The 25,291-nt window shown below is 42.6% G+C and overlaps 1 protein-coding gene and 1 long non-coding RNA gene across 7 annotated transcripts; one reads left to right on the forward strand and one right to left on the reverse strand.

Moving 5' to 3' along the window:
• Positions 1 to 1,626: 1,626 nt before the first annotated feature.
• sv (shaven) lies at positions 1,627 to 25,257 on the forward strand. Of its 4 annotated transcripts, XM_068298147.1 has the most exons (13): positions 1,627 to 2,200; positions 6,345 to 6,716; positions 7,572 to 7,736; positions 7,809 to 7,847; positions 13,301 to 13,466; positions 16,638 to 16,835; positions 20,233 to 20,738; positions 22,272 to 22,357; positions 22,430 to 22,676; positions 22,828 to 22,923; positions 23,081 to 23,641; positions 24,079 to 24,186; positions 24,259 to 25,257. In XM_068298147.1, exons 2-13 carry the CDS (start codon positions 6,353 to 6,355, stop codon positions 24,417 to 24,419), a joined length of 2,697 nt encoding a protein of 898 aa, XP_068154248.1. In that variant the 5' UTR covers positions 1,627 to 2,200; positions 6,345 to 6,352; the 3' UTR covers positions 24,420 to 25,257. The 4 variants fall into 4 exon arrangements, with proteins under 4 accessions (XP_068154248.1, XP_068154251.1, XP_068154249.1 ...); XM_068298150.1 differs by lacking the exons at positions 22,828 to 22,923; positions 23,081 to 23,641; XM_068298148.1 differs by lacking the exons at positions 1,627 to 2,200; positions 6,345 to 6,716; positions 7,572 to 7,736; positions 7,809 to 7,847 and adding an exon at positions 11,273 to 11,741.
• On the reverse strand, positions 7,513 to 20,026 carry LOC137583218 (uncharacterized). 3 transcript variants are annotated; one of them, XR_011033383.1, is made up of 6 exons: positions 19,645 to 20,026; positions 19,311 to 19,561; positions 9,487 to 9,871; positions 9,240 to 9,399; positions 8,613 to 9,185; positions 7,513 to 8,533 (listed from the first exon to the last, which is right to left on the reverse strand). It is a non-coding gene; the product is annotated as an uncharacterized lncRNA (long non-coding RNA). The 3 variants fall into 3 exon arrangements; XR_011033382.1 differs by having other exon boundaries at positions 9,487 to 9,874; XR_011033384.1 differs by having other exon boundaries at positions 9,487 to 9,878.
• Positions 25,258 to 25,291: the final 34 nt, after the last annotated feature.

The raw sequence follows: 25,291 nt of genomic DNA on the forward strand, positions 1-25,291 counted from the left end.
TGCATTTGGATTGCCTTTTTGTCTACTTATTTGTTATTACTCACATTTATGATTAGCTTTTTGATTATGAGATAGTGTCTGCCAAAGCTAGATGCACTGCCTTCGCTTTCAATTTGAATATGGGGGATTAGATTTGAGACCTATCAATCAAATTTTCCAGGCTCTTCTCACAGTTGGATCGTTTCTTAGTCCAAAATTTGGTTCATGCCAGTGGTAAATGACTGTACGCTGTTTATGTATGTATGTATGTATGTAGTATGTATGTGTGTGTATTGTACATACATACATACATATATGCCAGGCTAACATAGGTACTCTAAGCTAGATTAAGAGACGGTTGAGTGATCCGCCACACTAACTTCCCCCCCGTCCCACCTTCATCCGCCCCACTGCAGTAAGTAGTACTGTGGTTTGCAACGGTAGTCGACGATTTGCTTGGCACGCGCCGTTTTCGTTTTGCCAGCACCTGCGCCAGTTTGCGTGTAGATAGTTGGCCACCAGGTAAATATATGGTATGGATGAGCACACTAGCATCAGTTCATATATAGCGCCATAGCTCCATCACAACTCCATCACGGATCAGGATCGGGCAGCTAAGAAGAGAACAGCACGAAATCATGGCTTGCTGAGGAAGGGGGGATCCAAAGAAAGAATGGTAACTGCGTAACTGTACCGCTCTTGGCTAAGCTCTCGGAGCTTTGGGCTCGAGAACATGGACTTACTTTTATAGGTATATAGTATACAAATGTGGACATATCTACATATGTACATTAGCATGTATGTCGGTACATATATCGAATGGAAAATATTTCGTCAACCTGTGGAGTGCACCTGAATTCCATAACATTGCGAGTACGCTAGCAAAAGGAGGGTTGATGTTGACGCTGATGTTAATGAGGTGAGCAGGCTTCACTTCCGCTCGAAAAATTTGTTGGGAAAGTTTCCACATACACACTTATTATATATACACACACACACACACACAAATGAATATATGTATGTGGTGGTGCTCAAGCTCGAATTAAAGTTGATGCCGCTGATTAAAATTGCGGCTATGACTGTTGCTTGTTGCCGTTCTTAGTTCGTTAAAGCCCCATACGATCATAAGCCACCAAAAAACAAAAAACAGCCCCGCTTCGGTTTACCACGTAGAGAAATCAAGGGCTAGGGCTAGAGCCACAGCCAGAGTCCGCCCCGCTCTCTCGTAAGCGCATAATCGTCTACATATGTACATATGTGTACCAACATGTGTGTATATAAGAAGTATATACCGTGTAGCATACAGAAGATACAAATAGCATATGCATGGTAATGATCCAATATGTATATAACCACGCGCGGCGTCCGAACCGAGAATCGCGTCGTTTCTGAAGCCCCGTCAAGAGCCAACTCTCCCGCTCCCGATTAGTCGAGAGCCAGTTTGAGTGGTTTTGGAGCCGACCAACCGTAAAGCCAACTCAGACCAGGTTTTTGAGCGCGGCTCAAAGGTGTGCACACACACAAAAACACACACGCGCGCACCTACTGTCCGATGAGTTGAGTGAACAAGTTGGCTTGAAACGGCTTCCGCCGTCCATTGCCATTCGACAATTCAGTTTTGCTCGAGATCTCTTTGCGCACGGTCAACAGATCCATTTGATCCATCCATCCAGTTTCCGATCTGCCGAGCTTTAGCCACCATGTAATATATACATATATACATACAAGTATCTTCGACCTGTATTATCTGTAACGTATCGCGCATCAAATTCAAATCGAAACATCTTGAACCGGGCCTCCCGAGAATAAAGTGCGACTAGTGATCTCAATCAAGCCGATCTCTGTACGATTGGAGTTTCGTTGGAGCTTACGTCAAAACTTATGCCAAGTGAATCGACGATAACACGACGACACATACATAAATAATTTTGGCCAAGCTCTCGACCCCACCAACCCCAATCCGTCATCCGCCATCCGCCGTCCGCCTCCCCCAGTAACCATTTACCAAAAGAAGTGCGTATGTGTGAGTGTGTGTACCTGTGTGTGTCCGTCCATTCACGAGAAATTGTGTATGTCTGTGTACTGTGAATGCATTCAAATAAAAGCTAACTATACAATACAATGGCGAACCCAAGTCCGAGCCTGAATCACAGTCATTTGTAGATTCGAATACGAGAACATCAAACCGACATATGTACTTCTTCTTCTGTGCTAAGTATTGGTAAGTATACACGTCCGCACATACATATTACCTATTTACCAGTCTGGGTACAGGTACACTCAAAAAGATAACAAAACATTTCTATGAGAACTTTCTGTTTGTTTTCCCCAAATTTTTGGTCCTGTTGAGTAAAAGACATTTCTTAATTTCACCTCCAAAAGGGCGTTAGGTATAATTTAAGTGTTTAGGAACTTGGTGTCCAGAATTTTTTTGGGAACTACGTACTACCCCTGACATTAAACTTATGCTAAAGTGGAAAGGGCATGGCGGGGGACAACTGTATGCGTCCGACGTCGGGCCAGACAATGATAATTATGTACGTACATATGTATACATATTGCTGATGTTCGTACATATATATTTTGAAGATCGAGACAACTTCGCTCGCCTTGCCATGGAACTCGAGTCGAAGTTCTCTTTGTTCTTTATGTATAGGTAGGTTTGGGTAGTAGACTTGCGCTCATTTTTACCCACGCTTCTGACCTTGAGCTTATTTTTCCCGTTTTCGTAGAGTTTGGCTGGAGCGAACTGGCGGTGGAGCTGGCGCTGGGTCTGGGTCGTCATCGCCATTATTCGGCGCGAGTGTGTGAAAATGCGCTTACATTTTCCCACTTTTATTTTCTGAATTGAATGTATTACGCTACCAAAAGTGAGTGAGAAAAGAATACTCCGAAGACACTGAACGCTGCGGGCTCTAGACACGCCTGTGACCGACCCTGACTTTTAGTAGTTAAGGCTACGACAACTTATCTTAGGCCATGGATTTGGCTCTGCATTTCTACGTAATATTCATGCATGACATCACTGTGTATGGCGTTAATCGGGGAAATTCAAATTCAAATGTGTAAAACGCCCTCTACGGGTCACAGTGACTTTGTCACCTTTGGCAGTAGTTTTGCTGGCTCATTGAGTCAGCTAGTAGTTAGTTTCCCGCGCTTTTGCCGCACTGGGCATGGGCATGGGAATTCGAATTTCGAGTAGTCAACACAACAAGTGCCACTGCCACTGCCACAGCCAGTGCCAGTGTCAAGGTGCAGCAAGTGCAATGCCGGGGGGTCGGTGGTGGTAGTTTTTTTTGTAGTCTCTCCAATTCGGATAGTTTCTCACGTCAGCATATCCTAGTGGCACATGCTGAGAAATGCAGGTGACCGTTTCCTTTCCGCTGCTGGGAAAGCGACGGCAGCTACACGATCAGCTGATTTGAGTGTTATCCACCTGAAAAGCGATCATCCAAATCGAACTTGGATGCTATACACAAAGACCAGCATTTGAGTCACTTGATTTCTTTGAGTTTCTAACAGGTCCCTTGTGAGTTAATGTGTTCATGCATGTGTACTGCTGTGTCCGTGTGTGTGTTTTTTATCAATGATAATAATAAACAACCCTCGGGCTGGAAAATGTTACACAGGGACATCGGCAACCCCAATAGCAAACAGATGGCATGGCACTTTACATAACAGAACATCATCGGAGGACATCAACTAGACTCAACTGAATAGCCCAACAGCAGCAACACCATTCTCATTCCATCCCATCCCATCCTATCCCATCCCAATAGGTAGCACACACCACACAGCCACACAGATGATGTGCAGTTGGCGCGGGGGTGAGTCAGGAGGCATGAGGTACACTTGACTTCTCGACTCTCAAACTGTGTTGACCCTAGCGGAGGGTGAGTTCCGATGAGGTCAATTAACAACAGGTGAATGAGCTGAGCGCCAGGAAAAGAGCCCGCGCGCGCGGTCCTAGCTCGTGCTGGTGCCGCTGCAGTTTCAGTTTCAGGTAGACAAAACGGGTACGAGAAGGAAAACGAGGATAACGATAGACATAGGGGCAGATTGCGATAAAATAAGCGGGAAAATGCAATTCGCGCAAGGCAACGGACAAAACATGAAATGTGTAACGTATTATATTATTTAATGCTGCTGATAAAATTTGTCGAATTCGCCCCTTCCAAATGCCGATTAACTTGAGCTAAGCCACTTGCACGGAGTGTGTTTAAAAACAAATCAAACTAATCTCTAAAGCATTTCTTAATTGGTATTGACAATAACAAATGCATTATTTGTTGCTAAAGGGAATATTAATCTCGAAGTGTCGTCCTCTTTAGATAGACATAACGGCATGAACAAATTCTTTTTTTTAAATGTCATTTTTGATATCTTAAATATTTACCAGCTACGAAAACTATTTATTTCACAAAATATTAATTCTTATATAAAGAAACTTAAATTCATTCAACAATTGTAATTTCCTAAAAAAGTGAAATAAACCAAATTACAAAAACTGATTCTGAAATCGCAGAATCGCATACAAAATACTGTCTAGATCTTTGTGACCTGGAACAATTCGATAATAGACTCTGAGAACATCCTGCGGAACGAATTTCCGGTAAGGCCCTTAACTGTAAATGGTCATTTTAAAAGTTAAGTATCTTTGATGCAGAATTTATGTATAATCAATGGACCAAGTTTGGGATACCCTGCGCCAAATAAAAGGAAACCCATAGGACTCGTTTTCCTTCCAATTGAACTCTATTTCTTAGAAATGGGAAATTGAAATGCTTACATTTTGGAACATACTTTGTCATCGTACAGGTTGAAGATATGTATAATCAATGATTGATTTGACGAAACTGACAAATTGTCTTTAATGTCTACCTCGAATCAAATCCATACTTTACTCATGTGAATAAATTTCTTGGGTTCAAATGCCAATATTGGTCATATGTATAGATATATTTCCATTTGAATCAATAAGGACATACGGTCTAAATTAGCTCACTTGCTGATGCTGTTAATTTTTTTAAATATTACCGAATCGAAAAAGAAATAATAAAACGATTGAGGCATTAATTTCAAACTGCAAAAATAAAGATTTTATCCTTTCCGAAGTTCCTTTCTTAGCATCGTCTAAGAGCTTATTATACATGTATTATCCCAATTCATTGAATTCGGTATACAGAAGTTGGTACTTAAGGTTGCTTCTTCTACATACCATGTTCAATCCCTTCAGTTGCTCAAAAGTCTAAAGAGTCACCATCTTCAGTTTGGAAAGGAAAATCTAGCCAATTTTGGCCGTGCTCAATGTGACCCAGTTACAACAGTCGAACCCATCCCGGCATGCAGAGCAGAAATCTTAACCAAAACTAAAGCATTCTTGCATCTGTTTGGAGCATTGGAACAACTGCAGCCTGATCTCAGTCGTTGCTCTGCGCCGTCCCAGCCAAAACACCAATACCACCACTCGAGCCATCCGCCCTGCGTCCATCGTCATCGATTTTCTGGTTAAATGCTTCGTTGGCTTTAAGGTACTGCTTATGCTTATCGACGTCGAAGTTTCCATCGACAGCAAAGTCGACGTCGACGTCATCTGCGTCGGCGTCATGTCGATGATTTTCATGTTCTTCGTTCCTTTCATGTTCTATCCTCTCGCTTTTGCAGTAGTTTGGAACGTGCCACTGCCACTACCTCTGACCGTTTTTTTTAATACCCGTTCAGTATTAGTTCCAGTTCCCTTCCCTGCACCTGACACTCGTTTGGGTATTTTGGGCCAGGGACAGGATGCCAGACAAAGCTAGATGTATCTGAATGCTCGATAGATATCATATTCATTTCAAAATGCAAAACAAAATGAACACTTGGGTCACACTTCACTCATCTTTAAGTTCACTTGTTGAAGCAAAGACTTACTTGAAACGTTTTCTCACTCCACAGTAGGAGCCGTAAAAGGTATCGCACAGGCGAACCCTTCGTGGAGGAGATTTTCCTTATGCAGCAGTTTTGTCAGTAGCCAGTGATCACCTTTGTCTTCTGCAAGCGGCTTCCGTCAAGTGGCTTGTAGTTACGTGTTCGCGCTTCGAGCGCCAGTTCAAGACGGCATCGGTTAGGACCCTGCGAGTGCTCGTTATCTATAATTATGAAAATGTAGTTGCCCAGTCCATCCAGATTACAAGTAGGTAGGTACATCGAATGCCGCAATTGAGGCTCACCGGTATTGATACCGTTGCCAGTGCCGGTACCGTAGCCGAATTTTAGTTGCTCCTACTGGATTTGAGTAGCTGCGAGGCTGACAGTTTCTGTTATCGAATCTCTTCTTTCAACTCAACTAACTAACTTGCACATTACATTGCATTACTTTACAGGTACTGCTATGCTCACAATGGAAATGCAGACGACGTCACATCTAACCCATGGGCTTGCGACGCTTTCGCAGCACCAGCACCACATCATCCATCAAACTCCACCCCAAGCTCTGCCCTTGCCCTTGCCCCTCTCCTTGCCCATGCCACAGGACGAGAGCCAGCAGCAGCACCAACACCAACATCTCTCACACCAACATCAGCAAATGACCATGGCGGTGGCCGTGTCGCCCACGCTGCACTCCTTGCAGGGCGGCGCACCGCCAGGTGAGAATCTCAATAACAGCATGCATCAACATCAGCATCATCATCATGACCTCCATCACGCGAGCGGCCTAATCTATACCTCAACGCAACTGGATGACAAGTCGAAAGGTAAGTTAAAGTCAGCATCAGGTTTAAGTGGAGCTCCACAATCCCCCGCTCATATGTTTGATCCAAAAGATACCTAAATATATTGAGGGACAACCAGTATAACAATATCAGACCAGATCTATTCATAGGGTCCAGCAACAGACAGAGACAGACTTGAACAAAAGATTTAATTTTCATTATATTTGCATTTGGTTTGCTAGTTAACCAAGCCGGAGAGACCTCACTGTCGGGCGTAGAAAAGGGGTGACAAAAGGGTTCAAATCAGACGAAATCAAACTCGAATCCAGGTCCAACTACGCCCATGGAAACGTTGGATTGGTTGGCGTGTAGCTAAAGAACAATAGTATTGCATATGTTGGACTAAAGACAAGTGCATCGAATATTACATTTGGGTGGGGATTGGGATTGGGATTGCAAAATTCACTTCCTCATCGTACGATAAAGTAACTTGTTGCTGTTCTGCCGCATGCTGCCGACATCGACATCGACTTCGACTCCAGAAGCCGCATCGTCGTTTGAACATGTCGTTTTGTTTTCAATGCGCAACAGCCCAGTGGAATTAGGCAAAGGAATTTGCCCGCTTCAGTCACGGATTTCGCTGAATATCCTCATCCTCATTCAAATGTAACAAAAGGGCCTAAATAGATTTGGTTCCGGGACAAACTTATGCCCATTCCCTTCCCTACCTCATCTGCACGTGCCGCCAGTATTCCGAATCTAAATGCAACTAGGAAACAGAATCCACTGCTTTGTTCCTGATTACAATTGAATGGTTTTAAAAATGATCAGACACAAGTTTACGAATGTCTTAGATAAGACAGACTTCATTCATATTTGTATTAATTTTGATTTCAGTGCACAAATTCGATGATTATTCGCAAAGGATTATGGGCAGCTTATCAACACCCGTTGCCATTCAAGATCCATCCACTCCACCGACTAGCAATAGCTTCATGTCCCAGACTCAGGGATCTGTGGAAGGATGGATGTCGGCAATGAACGATGTCCAAAACGGCGCTGGTATGTATCCAAAATCCCATTTCCAATGTATATACAACTCAACTCAACTTTTTTTAATTGTCTTCGTTTCAGAGGATTCGCATAGTTCCCAGGGCAGTATCTCTGGTGATGGTAAGTAATTGTTTCCCACACACATTAGTAGTAGCCTCATGATCTCATTGAACGAATTCCGATCGGATATCCCTGCCAATAAATCGCACCTGTCCACCTAACTCTGGCTCCCACGTGATGTCACAGTCCCCCAACCAGCAGCTCCCAGCCCCAATTCAAACACCATCCGATCAGCTTTCTGTGGCTTTGCAAGAAGTGTCTCAAATAACTACGTGCTTAATTGAAAAAAAAATGCAATCCAACCGCAAAGGTGTTTTTAGTTTCTCTTGCTCTGGTTTAGCCTTCTTTCCATTCATTCATTCATTCATCTGCTGGTCAGGCCCAGGCGTTTTTTTTTTTTTTTTTTGTTTGCGTTTTTCCTTCTTTCATTTACTTCTTTATTTTTGCTTGATGCGAATAAAGTGGTCACTGAAAGTATCCGCCAGTTGTCTTCTCATAGCAATCTCAATGCATTGGTTTTCGATTCAGAGTCGGAGTCACAATCGGACCACGGTGTACATTACAATTTCTTGTCTCATTCTCGTTCTCATTCACATTCTCATTCACATTCACATTGACGTTTACATTGGCCTGGCCAATGCTAGGCCCAATAACCACATAAAAACAAAACACTTTGTTATTACAATCCAAATCAGATTATGTACAAAAGCCGCAGATTCGAAACGGTTTCCCGGCTTCCTACCTATCTACACGGCCGGAAATGTGAGAATTACGTTACTCATTCAAATGTCATATTCCTGCATATAATTGATAGTGAATACTCACACTTGTGCCTGGAAGGTAACATCTGTATTTTGGATTGGATTCCTTGATGAGAACAGTTGTGAAAAGTGCAAGGGATCAGATCCTGGTGGCCCATCAATTCCCAGTTGTGTGTTCAACTGTCATTACAAGGACTCGACAGAGGACTCTCTCTTACTCTCCCCCTCTCACTGTCTCCATCTCTATGCAACTGTCTCTTTCTACCACAGAGCACTCTTGCGTTAATTTTAATTTGACAAATCGCTTTTAACTTATGCTTTGACTTTTCGAGCAACATCCATTGGGGATTCTTTTAATTATCATTGTGTTACTCTGGCCCTCACCATTACAATTGCGATTACTGTGGCTCTGGCGGGTGTAGGAGTCGGAGTTGTAATAAAAGCCATTATTTTATTTGGCTCTGCGATGTGGCATTTAAATCGCAAGCATAATTTGCATAATTCGTCGTCAGCCACGCTCAGGATAAGCTTGTCCCTAGTACACTCCAGAAAGTATACTCTTATTATGCTCAGGACTCGTACACGGGTAGATAGATACACACACACACACACAAATACAATGAACATCATATGTGCCCTGGGAATAAACCAACTTCCTCACTTGCCACTTCAATCAAGTAATTTCGCTTACCGATTTATAGAAACAACAAAAGCCAAACGCACGCTTTTCCCACATTAGCCAAGAGTATTAGACGAATTCGGAATACCCTGCAGCAAGTTGTTGAATCCATTCCCTTCGCATCGGATAGAAATAGATACTCAAAACTCTGCAGGATTCTTTAAGTTTTCTACTAATCAATTTGTTTTGGTAAACAAAATTGAAGGATTTTTTCAGATTTAAACTAAAACAGGTATTAAGTCAAAATTTGTTTTCTTACCAGATGTCCATATTTAGTCCAGCTTCGGCTGAAATACTCGAATCCTTAATCCTTAAAACAACAAGCAAAACGTTATGAAATATGCCCAGGCTTTGTTTGGGATTGGTTGAATGAAAGGATATCGAAATTTAATTTTTACTCTTTAGTTTAGTTTCTTTTGCCGTGGCCTTAAAGTTCACTTTTGGTCTTAAAGATACGCAGCCCATATGGCGAAGCCTGGCAACAAGGACCACAAGTTAATCATAATCGAATTATGTATGCCATATTTTTTATGAGAGAGTGCTGGATTTTTAGTTGGCCTGATGGGGGTGGTTTGTGGTTGGGGTTTGGGGTTGCGGTTGGGATGGTCTCTTAAGGAGTGGGCTCCTCTCCTGTCCTCCTCTGTCTGCTGTCTCCACATCAAAGTCAAAGTCGACGCGCAAATGTGCACCAAAAACAAAAACCAAAAAAAAACGCTTGTTAATATTTTTGTCGCTAACATAATTACTTTGTCTTTAAACATTCATCCCAATGCGTTGTTTTTGCTTTCGCGATGTTGTTGTTGTTGTTGATGATTTTCATAGTCATATCATAAAATACGAAAGTACGAGTCGCACCCACACATACAAACGCACACACAGTCACACATACATGCTGGCACATACGCACGCACATACACAAGCAAACGCCAACGCCCGAAACAAACGCGCGAGTGTGAGCGAGATGGCACAAGACGAGGCAATGCTCTCAAGTGGTAGGCATAACGGTTCGCTGTGATTGGTGCAGAGACACAACAATGCCAGGCCATCTTGGCGCGGATTGGCGGAAGTTGGAAGCATACCTCATTCCCCTTGCCAAATGCCTGGGCACGTCAGTTCAAGTTTTCCAAGTCAGAGTCGGGGCGTGTCCCTGCGCCAAGATTTTATAAACGATGGCGAAGCGTCGTACGGTATACGCATCATGAAGGGGAATTGACCAAAAATTTGCCGGTGGCTTTAAAGATACTTTTCCATCTTGTACTGAGTGCGAAGCGGAGGACGAATTCAAAGATCAAATGAAGATGTCCACATACAAGCGCACATTTATCTACCTATGTATCTTCTGCCCGTGTGTGCGTGTGTGTGGGTATCTCTGCCCAGCTCCGTGACATTGGTATTTGCTGCGGGAACGGGAGACTGTGAAGAAGGAAGGCAAGGCCAACTGTGACTATCCACATTATTGCAATAGCAACACCTTCACCACCACCACCACCAACACCATCATCAGCTGCCGAGCAGGAGACGGAGGGTGGAGAGCGGAGGACAGCGGGCAGCGCCCAGAATCGGCAGTCAGTAGTGGTTTGTGTTGATGCTCTGGTGTCTCTCGGTTTTTGGTTCGTCTTCATTGGCTCGGTTCTGTGGGTCGGCAGTCGAGAAGTACGCGCAAGCCGATGTGGTTGGGCGGTGCGGTGGCGTAACAAGGACCAAGGACCGCGCAGCACAGCACAAAACGAACCGCAGCAGTCACACACACACTCACACACACACACATTGAAGCCAACCCATACGTAAATGGAGATGGAGATAAGCAAAAATGCGTCGTCGAGCTAGATAAGAAACAAGCCGTGCGCAGGATCTCTGCGGCTGCTAGCAAACAGTCCGGAAAAAATGGGTAGCAATATTTTACGGCACAGAAAACGAAACAGAAAACAAATTTTTTAATAAGTAAAACAGCGGCAACAACGGTAAAGACGCAGGAGAAGGAGCAAAGACCGAAACCGAGACCGAAACGGCACAGGAGGAAAAGGAGCACAATTGCTCCTGGTCGTATTCGCGAGCACAGTGCTAGAAGTAGACAAACCAAAATCAAACGCTTCACCAGCCAGTGTACCACGGTGCCACGGAACGCAAATGTGAATCTGTTTCTATAGCTGAATCTGAGTAATACGGTTACGGTGCTTTGAATTCAGATTCGGTCATCGCAAATAATGATAACACAGATCCGTCGCGGCCCTAATCTTAAATACAAATGGAATTGTGTGTGAAGTGCAAACTATATTTGTGTCCAGTGTGCTCTCAGTGCGATTCCGAATCTAAATCTGATACTGAAATGCTAGTTTCGACTAAAATCTGAGTTTCCTTCTCTAAGTATCAGCACCGTGAAATAGCCAACGGCGACACCCACGCCCTCGCCCCCGCCTACGCCCGAGCCGACGGCCCACAACCCAAGTTTCTCCAACAGAATGGATCTCTCGACGGCATATCGCTACAATCAAAATATGATGGAATACTATACATGTAATCATCCCAAAACACTAAAATTGCAACTATTTTTTGTAACTTCGTGTAAAGTTTACGTGGTGATCTGAGAAAGTAGGACAACGAATAGTCAAAGCTTTTCCCTTCCTCGTTTCTACGGCCTACAAACATATCTATGTATATTTTTGGCAAAGTTTCGATGCTATTTTCCATAATTACCTACTCGAAATCTGTGATCAGTCACATGAAAAGGTGTTACACGACTCGAATACATTGCAGCACTCAGGATCACACAATGGCAAAAGAATAAGAGGAAACAAACAAAAGCAATAAGAATGGAATGTCGCAACGAGGGTTAGATTTTGCTTTGGGTTAGCTGAGCGATCATATGCTTACTCACACGCACACGCACACACACACATACATACACGTGGTCATCCCAAGGATATGGCCTGGTCCCTATTCCTGCCGATGGCTGGGACCAAAAGTGAAGTGCGACAAAAATGAGCCCAGGCTATGTTTTGTGTTCTGCGCGAACATCTATTGAAAGTCAATACATACTTCATTAAATGACAATTGCATTCGCCATTTGGCATTCTGCCATCCACACAATAGCCTATTGTTCCAACTATCACTTCAACCGGTATCGGTATCCTGCTGTGTCCTCGCAGGCTGTCACAACTGCAGATTGGATGAGCATCTGACTTATCGACTTTAATGTTTACTGTCCCTGCAAAACAACTTAATGTCCGATGTTCCGTTTGTCCCGTCGACCAAAAAGATATCGCCTTTAATGAAAATAATGAAAAATTTAGAATACCCATAGACGACTACACGTTCCCTATCATTTCTCTATCAATATTTGCCTTTAGATCTATAATTTGCATTAATACAGTTGGAACATTCTTTGTAACCAATGAAGCAAATCAATCCCTTGTCTATTGATTTAGATTAGATTTCACATCTCTAGAACTGAGAACTCTTCATCGAGTGATTTAGTTGAAGAACTCTAAGCCAGACGAACATGTATATTTAAGTAAATGTATTTAAAGAAAATAAAAACATTTAATTTCGCAATCTTGTGCGATCAACGACAATTGCAGAAGGGATTAAAGCATCGCGCGGTTCGTCGCCGACACCCATTGGCCCAAGGCAATTAGTGAATTTATCTCGAATGCCGCAAAAAGGCAACACAAGTGCCAAATTGTGAGTGTAAATGGCGTGGAAACAAGTGCCTCGGCGGCATGTTTGTCATTAGGAAGACGAGAACGAGAAGATGCCGCAGACCCAGTGCGGTCTCTTTTTGCCTCGCCATGGGGGGATCGGTCCATGGGTGTGCCTGTATGTGTCTGCATGGGTATGCAAGTTGATGAAAACTAGACTAAAGGTCGTCACGTCAAGGGGCTAGTGTTTTGTTTACCAAGATTTTTAAGTTACATATCTAGTATCTCGGATACCAAACTATCGATCCTTTTTGATTGCTTTAAGCCAATAAACCGCTATGTAAATTGTGGGCCAACATTGGATTAAGAGAACTTTTTAATATGTGCGTTTCAAACAGAACTTAATTGAATATGTCCATTTTCCTTTCAATACAGGTCACGGCGGCGTCAATCAACTTGGAGGCGTTTTTGTCAACGGGCGTCCACTTCCCGACGTGGTTCGTCAGCGCATTGTGGAGTTGGCTCACAATGGAGTCCGTCCATGTGACATATCGCGCCAATTGCGCGTAAGCCATGGCTGTGTGTCCAAGATTCTATCAAGGTAATTATGCAACATCTATACAATATATATGTATGTACATACATATATGGGCATTTCCGCGAAAGGATCCAAAGTCTTGCTGATTTTCTTTATATATTAACTAGTTTGATATTTTTGGATAGAAGTAGAACGAATTTAAGTTAGTATGTATCATGAACTGTACTTATTTCGTTTGAATATTGACCCCCTTTACACTTTTCTTACCTCGTTTAAATTAGTTATTTGCATCTCATAGTTATTAGCTTAAATAATATTGTAATGAGTTAAAATCGAAGTGATCTAGAAGAATCCTTCTCAAAAACAGGTCAGGGGAAATTTTATAAGATTGGCAATTCTTATTTATTTAAGAATTATTTAACTATCACACAATTGGCAGAGTTTGCCGATTGTTATCTCTTAAGCCATGTCAATCTTTTATAAATTATTTTAGAATTGATTTTATTTGTGTTATTTAACGGAAAACATTTTATTTTGCTTCGCTAAGTCGTGTAAGAGACCGCGGAATTGAACATTTTTTGGATGCAGTTTATCTTAGATTGCCTAGATCTACAACTTCTTCCAACAATTCACATGTCTAACTATAATATTAAAGATTTCGGAGAGACTGGGCTAAACTATTGATCGAATATTGGTAAAGCCCCTACCAATATTTATTCAAACGCACCTGTAAAAAAACACCGAATAATGACATGACAATAATTACAAGAACCAACAAATAAGTGAAAAAATTCCTTAATTAAATTTCTTGGGAGCCGAGAAAATCAAATTCAAAGTTAAAAAAAAGTGGGGCTAACCTACTGACCACCAGGGTATATACGATTTCTGCGAAAATGTCAACCACTGTCCCAAAAGAGAAGTATGCAAGAGCTTCCTATTTTTCATTATATAGAAGTATTAAATGTATATATTATCAAGTATTATGTATGTACATATGTACATTATTACAAAAGTTTAATTTTATTTGGTATATATATTTATATTTATGTATATATACATAAATAAAACAAAAGTTAAATTATACATGGAAGGTCTAATATATGTAACCTTTTTAGTCTTCTTGTTGTTCTATTATCAAGTAGACTAAGAGATAATGAGTTCGGGTGGTTGTGCAGTCTGTCAACATATCTGTTATTTCATCCTTTACAAATGGTATATTAAGGTCCTTATGAATTTCAACATTGGAAACATACCAAGATGCGTTAACAATTGTTGCATAATTTCAATGTTTGATTGGCTTGCTGTTCCCCAAAGTCGTAGCGCATAAGTCCAAACAGGCTTTAATATTGCTTTGTAAAGTCTTATTTTGTTTTCAATGCTAAGCTTGCACTTCAGTCCTAATAGCCAGTACATATATTTGGTTTAAATATTCAGTTGCTTCTGTTTTTCCTTGATATGGGCCTTCCAAGTTAACCTTCGATCAAGATGAATTCCAAGATATTTAACTGAATCTCTTTGGGGGGCTAGAATAAGTGAATACGAACTTTTCATGGCAAGCAACTTGAGTGAAAGATTCATATGTATTGAGTTTCTCATTTAAAATTTGTAGCAAAAATATCCTTTTGAAGTCGCGTGAGTGACCGTTCTTTCAGTTTTTTACCATTGATAGTTGTTTCAAAATACAAAATACATCAATTTATCAGTGGTAATTCGTACTAAATTTCATTCAAAACGTTATTTTGCTTTGAAAATCCTGTGAGTGACCGCCGAAATAACCATTTGAAAAATGAGTTACAAAGATTGGGTAGAGTCGGGATTGTATTTAAGCAAAGTACCAAATACATATGTACATATATGATGGACAAAAAGGTGATAAATTCAAGAAATTGAAACCTGTTTCGGAATAGTATCCGTCCCTAGATTAACAACATCATTCATGGAACAATATTATTTTTCAAATGGATTTCACAAAACTTGGTGATTTTCTTCAAACATTTATGTGCCAGATCAAATGTATGGTTTGCTTCTACTGAGGTCTCCAGATAATCTGAGTTTTTATAGAACATTTTTTTAAGTCTTTGTAGCACTTTAAATAAAATCAAAATGTTACCTTTGGCGTTGTGTGCATGGTGAACCTTTTTCCGCATCTTTCACCCTTGGATCACAAAATTTAATCATTGTCAAACTATGGACAGATTTCAAATAATGTTATTCAACAGCTATGATTCTCATCTAGTTTTAGAGTTCTAAAAAAATCGATAAAGACAACCTGATCTTTCTGTGCTGTCTATAAAATAATCTTCTATGTAAGATTGAGATCGTGCTGGTTTGTGTCAATCCTTACTCTCTGCTGTGAAACATTTCTTTGTTTTGGGGACTTGAATAATTATTTCACTGTTTCATATAGTTTTAGTTTTCTCTGCTAATTCAATGAAAATTTGAAATTTAGGTATATACTTTTGAATAGTTTATTTTAAATGCAAAATGTGAAAAAGGTTGAAATTTTTTGAGTAGTTTGTCGAGAATTCACTGTTTGTCGTTGTCCCTGTTAGGTCATTGTTAATTTGGTGAACTGGGAGATACAAACTACACAGGACACACATGTACATAAATGCATACATATGAATGTGTATATGAATATATGCACATACATAAGTATTTGTGTATATGTACAATATATGTATGCACATGTATCTCAATGACATATTACACATGGGCGTATGGCAGCGGCGGGGAAATGGAGTCCTGGTCTCGGCAGTGCAAATAGGACAATAAATCTTTGCGGTCGCAGGAGCAAGGAACAAACTTGGGTGCTGTTGCCTGCAGCCGAAGCTCGTAATGGGCCACATTGTGTTCGACCTAAACGATGGTTGACATTTAAATTGTTTTTAATTGAAAATGGTAAAATTGCTGGTTCCGTTTGCGAAATGTATGCATTAATCAAGGTGGTCCAGGCCAGGGCAAACGCATCAGATAATGGGCCGAATGACCACCAAGTCATTCCCTTCGTCCGTCAATCACCTAGAAACGCTTTTGCTTATTTAAATGAAATGAAAATATATTTCCGGCAAAAATAGGCCACGTATCAAATGTGAAAGCGGATTAGGAAATAGGAAGATTACGAGAATTATAAATTTTGATCTAATCAACTTTAAATTAGAGACAACTATTAGCTTAAATTAACTTCTTTGACTAGTTTGGATATTAATTGTAAACGTTCTTTTATGTTTTCAGATATTACGAGACTGGTAGCTTTAAGGCCGGTGTTATCGGCGGCTCCAAGCCCAAGGTGGCCACTCCTCCAGTGGTGGATGCGATAGCCAATTACAAACGAGAGAACCCCACAATGTTCGCGTGGGAAATCCGTGATCGGTTGCTGGCAGAGGGTATATGCTCCCAGGATAATGTACCCAGCGTGTCATCAATAAACCGGTAAGCAAAAGTTACACCAAATGGGAATGCTGCTGAGTCAAGGGAGTAAGGGATCCAAGGATACACGGACATGCGCACGTCCGCAATACGTTAGTGTTGCCATGTTTGTTTGCTGTCATGCAGTTGGCTTCCGCATCCGTTTCCTCAAGACCTTGGGCGCGGCTTTGTGCTGGACAGTTCCATCTCTCTCCATGCCATCTATCCAGGCACTGGGCTGCTAATAAAAATATCTAAGTAGTTTTTAGCGTTCATAATTGCGGCACAATGCTTGACACACGACCACCACAAAAGGCAGTTTCCTCTGCAGCATCCGGTGCGGCTTCATTGCCGCCATCCGCAGCATCATCGCCATCACCATCATCATCATCCGTATACTCCAGTCTAGCCACGGCCACGCGGCCGTCGCTTTCCTACAGAGCTGTTTTATGTACGCACTTCCTTTCTGACCATAATTCATTTTAGCGGTGCCCAAGGATGCTGCCAACAGGCAGCTGCTTGCCAGCGCGTCCTGTAGCTCGGGAAAGCTGCCGCCATAAATTAGCTCTGCACAACTGCAATAATTGAGATCCCCTTAGTGTTGGGAGAGTTTTAAAAGGGAATTGTGCCAAGGAGGAGAGGTGACCAAAGTCAGTCCCCCCCAACTTGCCGCACTTGTCGCAGGCCACCCACAACCCACCGCCAAAAATAAAAACAGGCCCAATAGAAAAGCCGAGAATTTGAAATTGGAATCCGCAACCGCACGCGGCACGTGCTCCCATTCAGAATCAATTCGCGACGCGACGCAACGCACCGCTCCGCGCGAATATGTAAAGCTCCCGCTCTTGTGGAAAGTCTGACATGTGACCTGACCGATGATATTGCCCTGACTCTGGGGTGGGTAATCATCAGAAACTTTTCATAATGCGACAATGTGTGATGCGATGGCACTTGAGCGATGATTAGGGTGGTGCTGATTCAATCGAAGTGAATTGTACCCGTGTCCATCCCAGACCCAGTTTCAGTCCCAAGAGACACACACTTAATAAAGTGACTTTCATTGCACTTAATCTCCTCCAACCCCAAATCCAGTCCCACTCTTAGAGCTCAGTGCTCAGGATTCAGTGCTTATGGTCGAATCAAGCCAAATACATAAACAAATCAAAGAATACTTCTGTAGTCAGTCAGTCAGGTCGTCGACTGACAGATACCCCGCACGAAATGTGAGTTTGATGGTTTGCATATTCCGGATGGGCTATTGATTGGACTTTTACCCTGCTAAGCCAATGTTGTAGACACCCTGCCGTGGGCACGGTATACAAGTAAAAGCAACGAGTTGTACGTTGCTCGCATCCCAAACATATGTTTCAATTGTGTTCACTACTCATCCAATACAAACTATCCGAGATTCCAACCCCCAGGCTGAGAGGCCAGTCCAGCAGCAGTCCAACTGAATTGAAAGTTCCAATCCGTTGTGAGTGTTCTTTTTCCATAATTTGATTCAATTCCGGCTGAATTGGCCGACGCCAATGCAACCCTCAAGCGCCAGCAACCTGTCATCTACGTATGTTCATGTATATGTGTGTACATGCCACCATCATGTAGGGGTTGATTTTGGGAGACGGATAACAGGTATCACAGGGGAACCGCTAATCCCCCATCAAAAAAGAGAGCATTAGGGTGCCGCAAGAAAGCTGGATTGAGATTTTCTCACCTAATGCGATTACGGGAACATCAATAAAACTTAATTGGACGACTCCATTTGCCATGCCATGATTCCATGGCCATTTGGTAGTTGCGGTCTTATTTGCGTGCTGTTTTTGGTGTCGCGGACTCGAGATTCAGATGAGATAAAGGGACAGCCAAAATGCAAATTAGCTGTTAAGGCCAAGGACACCGCACAATTGGACAATTTGGAATGAAATGCGAGATTTCCAGATCCGTGACAGGTTGTAACAACTAATACAAGTTGAATGAACGAGCCCCAATAGGGCCCCAAGTCGTCAACTTGATATGTGCGCTGCTCTCTGCCATCCAGACATCGAGTCTCTTTTAACAAAGGCAAAAATGATGATGAATGTGGGTAGGGGGTCGAGATGGAGATTGGAAACGAGGACTAGGACGAATGATTTATAGGCCTCGACCTCTGGTCGAATTTGATTTACGTTCTGGTCAACTGGTTCTAATACATAGACTGACGTAGATAGACAGAGGCTTTTTAATCGAAATTCGATTTGACAATCGCAAACTTCATTGGCCCTGGGACCGGAGCTGCTGGTTAATTTAGTAGGCCGTCGCAAAGTCCATTCGACTACCAAAACTATAAGCCATTCGACAGAAACAGCCAAATGCGGATTGGCAAAAATACAAAAATCTCAGTGATATATGAATATGTACATACATACATATGTACATACGTGTGTGTCAATGAAAGGTTGTGGGTAAATTGAAGGACGTTGGTAAAGAGGTATCAGCAGTTGTATTTCTCATAAAACTTACATTTCCTCTAGAGACCAGAAAGTGAACAAATTTTGCTTCTTCTACTTGAATTCATGAACGGTTTTAGGATTATTGGTTTTCCATTTCTTGGATTGTTGAGGAAAGTTCTTGTCGAGAGTTTTAAGTCCGTTTATTTATTTGATCATAATTCGAATTTGTCCATTATTTCGATATGATTCCTATGAACTGGATAGATTCGTCTCTTTTGACATTAAATATTGCAGCAATTCACTAAGATTACTAAGGATGTCCTGATGAATTGGAAGATTTTTTTGGAAAGAAGCGTGCAATGCATAAAAGAAAGCGTATCAGAATTAATATTTTTAATTTTTACCGTTTTTACAAAAGTCAACAAAGGCTTTTTCTATAACAGGAAGCTAATCCGTTTCCATAGAAAATAAATATTTTTTATCAGCTTCAACAGAGTCCTCATAGCCATGTCTATAGGTCCTTCCGCCTGTATGAACACCTACAGTAGATCTCGGAGACTATACGAGCTAGAGCCACCAAATTTGGTGTGTAGACCCGTATAGGATGTCCGCTGACCAAGGTTAATCCTCTTCCGCCCCTCGCAATTAAAACAAAAGTGATTTCCTCAAAGATTAAAATAGATGCAGATTTTGTGTGTGTAAAAAGTTTGCAACGCCTTCGTCCCCATCCTTAGAAAATTTTCATAATTATGCGTAAGACCGAGTGAGATGGCATATGCTTGCTATGTTACGTGTAATAGAAATGTAATATTATTATTATAATTATAGTATAACAAAAACTAATCCATACACAAGCCTGCGACTCGATCCGGGACCCGGATCCTCGTTGTTCAGTTGCCTAAATGACTGAGGTTACACAACTGAGGACTGCAAAAATTTGAAATTTCAAATAGTTGTTCCAATCTAATGTCAACCATTTCATATCTTTTCAGAATCGTGCGGAACAAGGCAGCCGAGAAGGCAAAGCACGTGCATCATCACCAACACAATCATATGCAACAGAATCTCAGTGTAGGAAATAACACAACAGAGAGCCTGGACAGTAGTACAGGAGCGGGCAGCGATCCACAAGCTCCAAGTGGAGGCAATAACAGCACAAACTCAGTTAACACCACAGTCGCTGTCACAAGCGCTGGTCCCGGATCGGGAGCCAACTCGGTTATCACCCACGTACCGTTGACAGGGAGCACCTCCGAGTCGGGCCAGGATACCATTGGTCATCACAATAATAATGGCAGTAATGGTGTTGGGCCCGGAGTAGCAGGTGTGGAGCAGCGAACGACTGGTTATAGTATAAATGGTATTTTGGGCATACAGCATCCTCATCATTCCCACAACAACAACAACAGCAACAATAATAATAATAACAACAGCAACGCCAACAACAACAACAACGCAAGTGATCCAAATTGCAAGCGTAAACGAGTGGAAGCCCATGGTGAGTATCAGACCCAGTTCTGTCAATCCATTTATTTGTGGCCACTCTTGCTTTCATCACTGTTTTATGCATGTGGGTTAATTGACAATCTCTCAGAGAGTTATCCCCGCAACGAATCTGGAAAAGCCGTGATTTGCATATCGCATATCGCGGGATTTGTCAAGGCAAAAGGCAACATTCTGTGACCAAAATATGGTCTCCATCCGACCGCAGCCATCGCAAAGTGTCGCATGTGTTTCCTCAGCACAAATCGAGCTCAGAAGCTGGTGCAAGGAGATAAAATCTTAATTAGCAGCGACAGGTTGTGGATTTGGAATCCGATCTGCAGGGCATACGCCCATTTTCCCATTTTCGCATCCGCCCATACGGTCGTACCATATTTCACGTACGACGGTGGTGGCTCGGTGGTATTGCTCAGTAGCAAGGTTGAGGACGAGCTGGTACGCTCTTCGAATAAGCACTTGTTCTTTTCAATAATCGACCGCTAATGGCAATAGCAGGCAGCGAAGGGATGCCAGCAAGTGCTTAATGGTAATTCATCAGATAACAATCATGTTTCGATGACAATGGACCGCCTCGCCTTGGCCCGGGCAATCCCGCAGATGGCACAGATGGAGGTTCGAGGTCTCTCTCTTTATCTCTGCAGTGCTTTTTGTCACCAGAGCGGTAATAAAAAAGCAATAAACCCGATACGAAATCATCCCACTCCCCACCCTTCTTCTTCTTTGTTAACTCACAGCATTACAACATATTCTCAAGATTGCTTGTCGAATCCCTTTGGGATTGCTGCCGTTCCAAAGTGAATGTTGATGTAGCAGTTAGGCTTGCATTTGTGGCAAATTTGTACAAATCAGGCCGATTGACGGTCGCATCGGTTCGGTTATGGTTGGGTCGGGCACCCGAAGTGCCGTTAGCGTTGCGTCGGTGGATGGAAAGTGGGCGTGAACCACTGAGAACTGGGCTCCACCCCCAAGAAAACCCGACTACAACTGTTGTAGCTGAGCATATCTGCCGACGGGTGGGTTAAGACGGCGGTGGATGATGATGATGATGATGATGAGATTTCAGCCCCAATCAGCATTAGTCGCAGGGTTTAAGTAGTTAATAGTTAGCATACAAATGTGTGCGACTGAAAGATTACTTTCATGGCATTTCAACGGGCCCAAACAACGGTCAACTTGTTTTGTTTGCCCGCGAAAAGGGTTCTGACCATCGTTTGACAGTTGCCACACGTGTCTTTCGCGGACGCACACACAAAGTTAATTCCATTATAATAATCAGAATTATTATTCCATGACTTGAGATGGGGGAGTGGCGACATACATATGTGTATATATTTACATTTGTAACAAAATGAACGTTTTACTCTCACTCTTGGCTCAAGACTCATACTTAAAAATGCACTTAAACGGCACGTGTCCTTTTTCGAAACAAGAAAAGCCAAGGAAACGAATATCTATTAACATATTATGACATTAGCAGCAGAAAATAAATAATATTTACAAGAAATTCCATGTGCATTCAATATTTCAGATGAAAACCGGGACACCAATATACATTCCGAGGACGATGGCAAACGACAGCGCCTGGGCTATAGCGGCGACCAAATTTATCCGAACGTGAGTCCATTTCGAACTCGTATAGCTATGGGTGAAAATGTTTTACACCCTCTTTCCATTCGCCCATTTCAGATTTGGTCGGGCAAATGGTGCATCAAGGAGGAGCATAAGCTTCTCTCCGAACTGGGCAGCCTGACAACCACAAATGGCAATACTGCGCCGGCCTACTATGAGGCGTCCAACGGATTCCCAACCAGCACGATTGCAGGAAGCGCCGGTCCCCCTACTGGCAATGACTCGTCCATGCTGTACGACAGTATAGCCACCATTTCCCAGGGCCAAGGTTCTCTCTACACGCCGACCATCGGGCCGTCCATTGGTGAGTGCGAGGCCAACTAGTTGTCTTGATTTCCTTAATTCCTTGATTTTATACATTTTCATTTTTTGTTTTTTGGTTTTTCGTTTGTGTTTTTACTTTTGCATTTGCATTGTTTTACACACTTTGTACCGATTGATCGCTGAACCAATAGGTAGCAGTTCCCTGACTCCCTTAGTACCCATAAGCATGCAAGACATGAAGTTCTCTGCGGCTGCACAGGAGCAGAGCATCGCCCCTTTCTACACAGGTAAGAAATCCTTGACATCAAAGGGAATCGGTTTTAGTTATAGCTGTGCTATTCTGGGGGGGTGGGAGGTTTTCATATATTTGGGGTCAATGCATATTCGGATGCGTATCAAAGCCATCAAAATTAAATATCAAACGACATTACCAAAATCACACAGCAATCGCCTTTGAAAATGGCGGATATCCGACAATAACGAGCCTGGACAGTGGCACCGGCTCTGGCACGGGAACTGGTAACGGCTCCAATGGCTCCTCGGCAGCAGAACAGTCAGTCGTTGCGATTGCAGGAACAAGCAGATCGGAACCGTCCGGTGGCGTGCGGATACTGAGAAATGGCGATCCAATTCATTCGGAAGGCAATCTGCACCTAAAGGAGTCGGTTGGCGGAGAATCGGGAAGAGATGAGAACGCCAATCGAAAGACTGTTCGCCTTGAGGCTGGTAAGCCACATGGAAGCAGCGAAATGGATCAATTACCCTTGGCACACATGCATCATCTAACAGCGGAGCACCAGCAACAGAACACGAATACCTCATCCTCATCCCTAATACTCTTGCAGTCGAGTGGTGGCGGTGGCGCAGGCGGAGTCAGTGACTCAAACGCTGCTGCGCAGCGCTCCGACATCGATGCCAATTCTGGGACAAGCACCGACCCCGGAGCGGGGTCAACGATTTATGCCGCACCCACCATGCTGCCCAGTTTTAGTCATTATTCCGCAGGCAAGTTGCACACAGAATCTCATCAAATCTTGCGCACTCCCGCTCCACCTCCGCCATGGCGATGGGCAGACCGCAGTTGTAGTCACATAGCACATTCACCTTTGATTGCACCTAAGCCGGTGATGGCAAAAGTATAAATCTGGTTTTGGGATTCAACTAATTCTTCTCTTTCATTGTGCGCTAGGATCGGAAAGAAATTCATCAAATGTCGTGATTTTTCAATATATTGATGGTTCATTCCCTTATCTATTTGTAGCTAATCCTTGTTGCCCAAAATGTACCTATTAAATTTTTGTATTTTTCGTTTCCTTTCGATGCACTTTTTCTGTTGCTTGCACCAATTACTTTTAGATTTTTATTTTCCGTTGGAATTTCCAGCCTTTCCTCTCGCATTTCTGAATTTGGGATTGTAAACGTTTTTACTTACTTACTTACAGCCTGCAGTTCCGTTGTGCCCAGCACGGACTACGCCTACAATCCGGCCTACACACAATATGGCGGTGCATACGGATCCTATGGCTATGGCACCAGCGGAAGTCTAATAAGTGAGTATACACGCTGCGTGGAGTAGCCTTGCCGTATTTAACGGAGAGTCTTGTTGGTTTTCTCGCTTTTAGATTCGTCCTACTACTATGAAGGTGGACAGAATCAGTCGTCGCTAAACCAGGACCTACGATCTCCACTTGCCGCGACAAGGGCCAACTCATTAGCATCGGCGGCCTCGCCAACTGGCAGTGCGTGCACAAAGTCCGAGACATCGGATATTTTTCTCGTCTAGCAGCTAAACCAAAGGCCTCTGACCATCGACGAGCACCGCAGGCTATGAATTTAGATTACCATGGAACGCTCGCTCCGTTTCTGCCCTAGATATCGGTCGCAAACGGAACTGAACCCGGGAACTCCCGAACTCAACGAGACCAATTCTCATACATTTACATGAATATAGCTTACTTTGCATTTATTACACAATTCGATTCGTTATCACTCCCAAGAGGTCCCGGGCCGCTCAACAAACGAAACGACAAAGTGATCGGGAGCACTGATATCAAATCTTTGTATTATTTTAAGTGAACAAATGGAAAACTGTTAAACGCAAGAAACCAAAATGTCCGCAAGGGGAAAACTTAACCAAAAACCATACAAGTTTTTTGAAAACTTTCAAATAATGTATTAAATTTAAGGAGTCTGCTTCGTGTAAAATTTGTACATATGCCTAGGATTAAGCACTACCGAGCGCTGATGCCCCCTCCATCCCTCCCCTTCAAGTCATTTGTGATACATACAGTGGCAGAGACAGCCCAGGATTTTGGCGAACCGGCAGTCTCCATCCGGAGATGAACTAAATGAGGACGATCTTATTTATTTATATTTATTTTTGATTTGCATTAACCCCCCTTGCTTCTGGCATCAAATACTCGGGTGTACATCGAATTCAAACTTTTTCTTGTACCCGTTCCCTTCCCATTCACCAAACCTCTACTCGTTACTGAATAGACTTAAGTATAAGCCCTGGATGTCGCCCGTTAGGTTAAGAAAGCACAAACCAAATTACATATAGTAATACATAAATTAAATCTAGGCTTATCAAATATTTAAATAAAAAGTAATTAATTCAACGTGGAAGCCCCAATTTTCGGTTAAAAAAACAAT

Source organism: Drosophila tropicalis, unplaced genomic scaffold (genome assembly GCF_018151085.1).
Source record: "Drosophila tropicalis isolate 14030-0801.00 unplaced genomic scaffold, ASM1815108v1 contig_859, whole genome shotgun sequence".
Lineage (NCBI taxonomy): Eukaryota > Metazoa > Arthropoda > Insecta > Diptera > Drosophilidae > Drosophila > Drosophila tropicalis.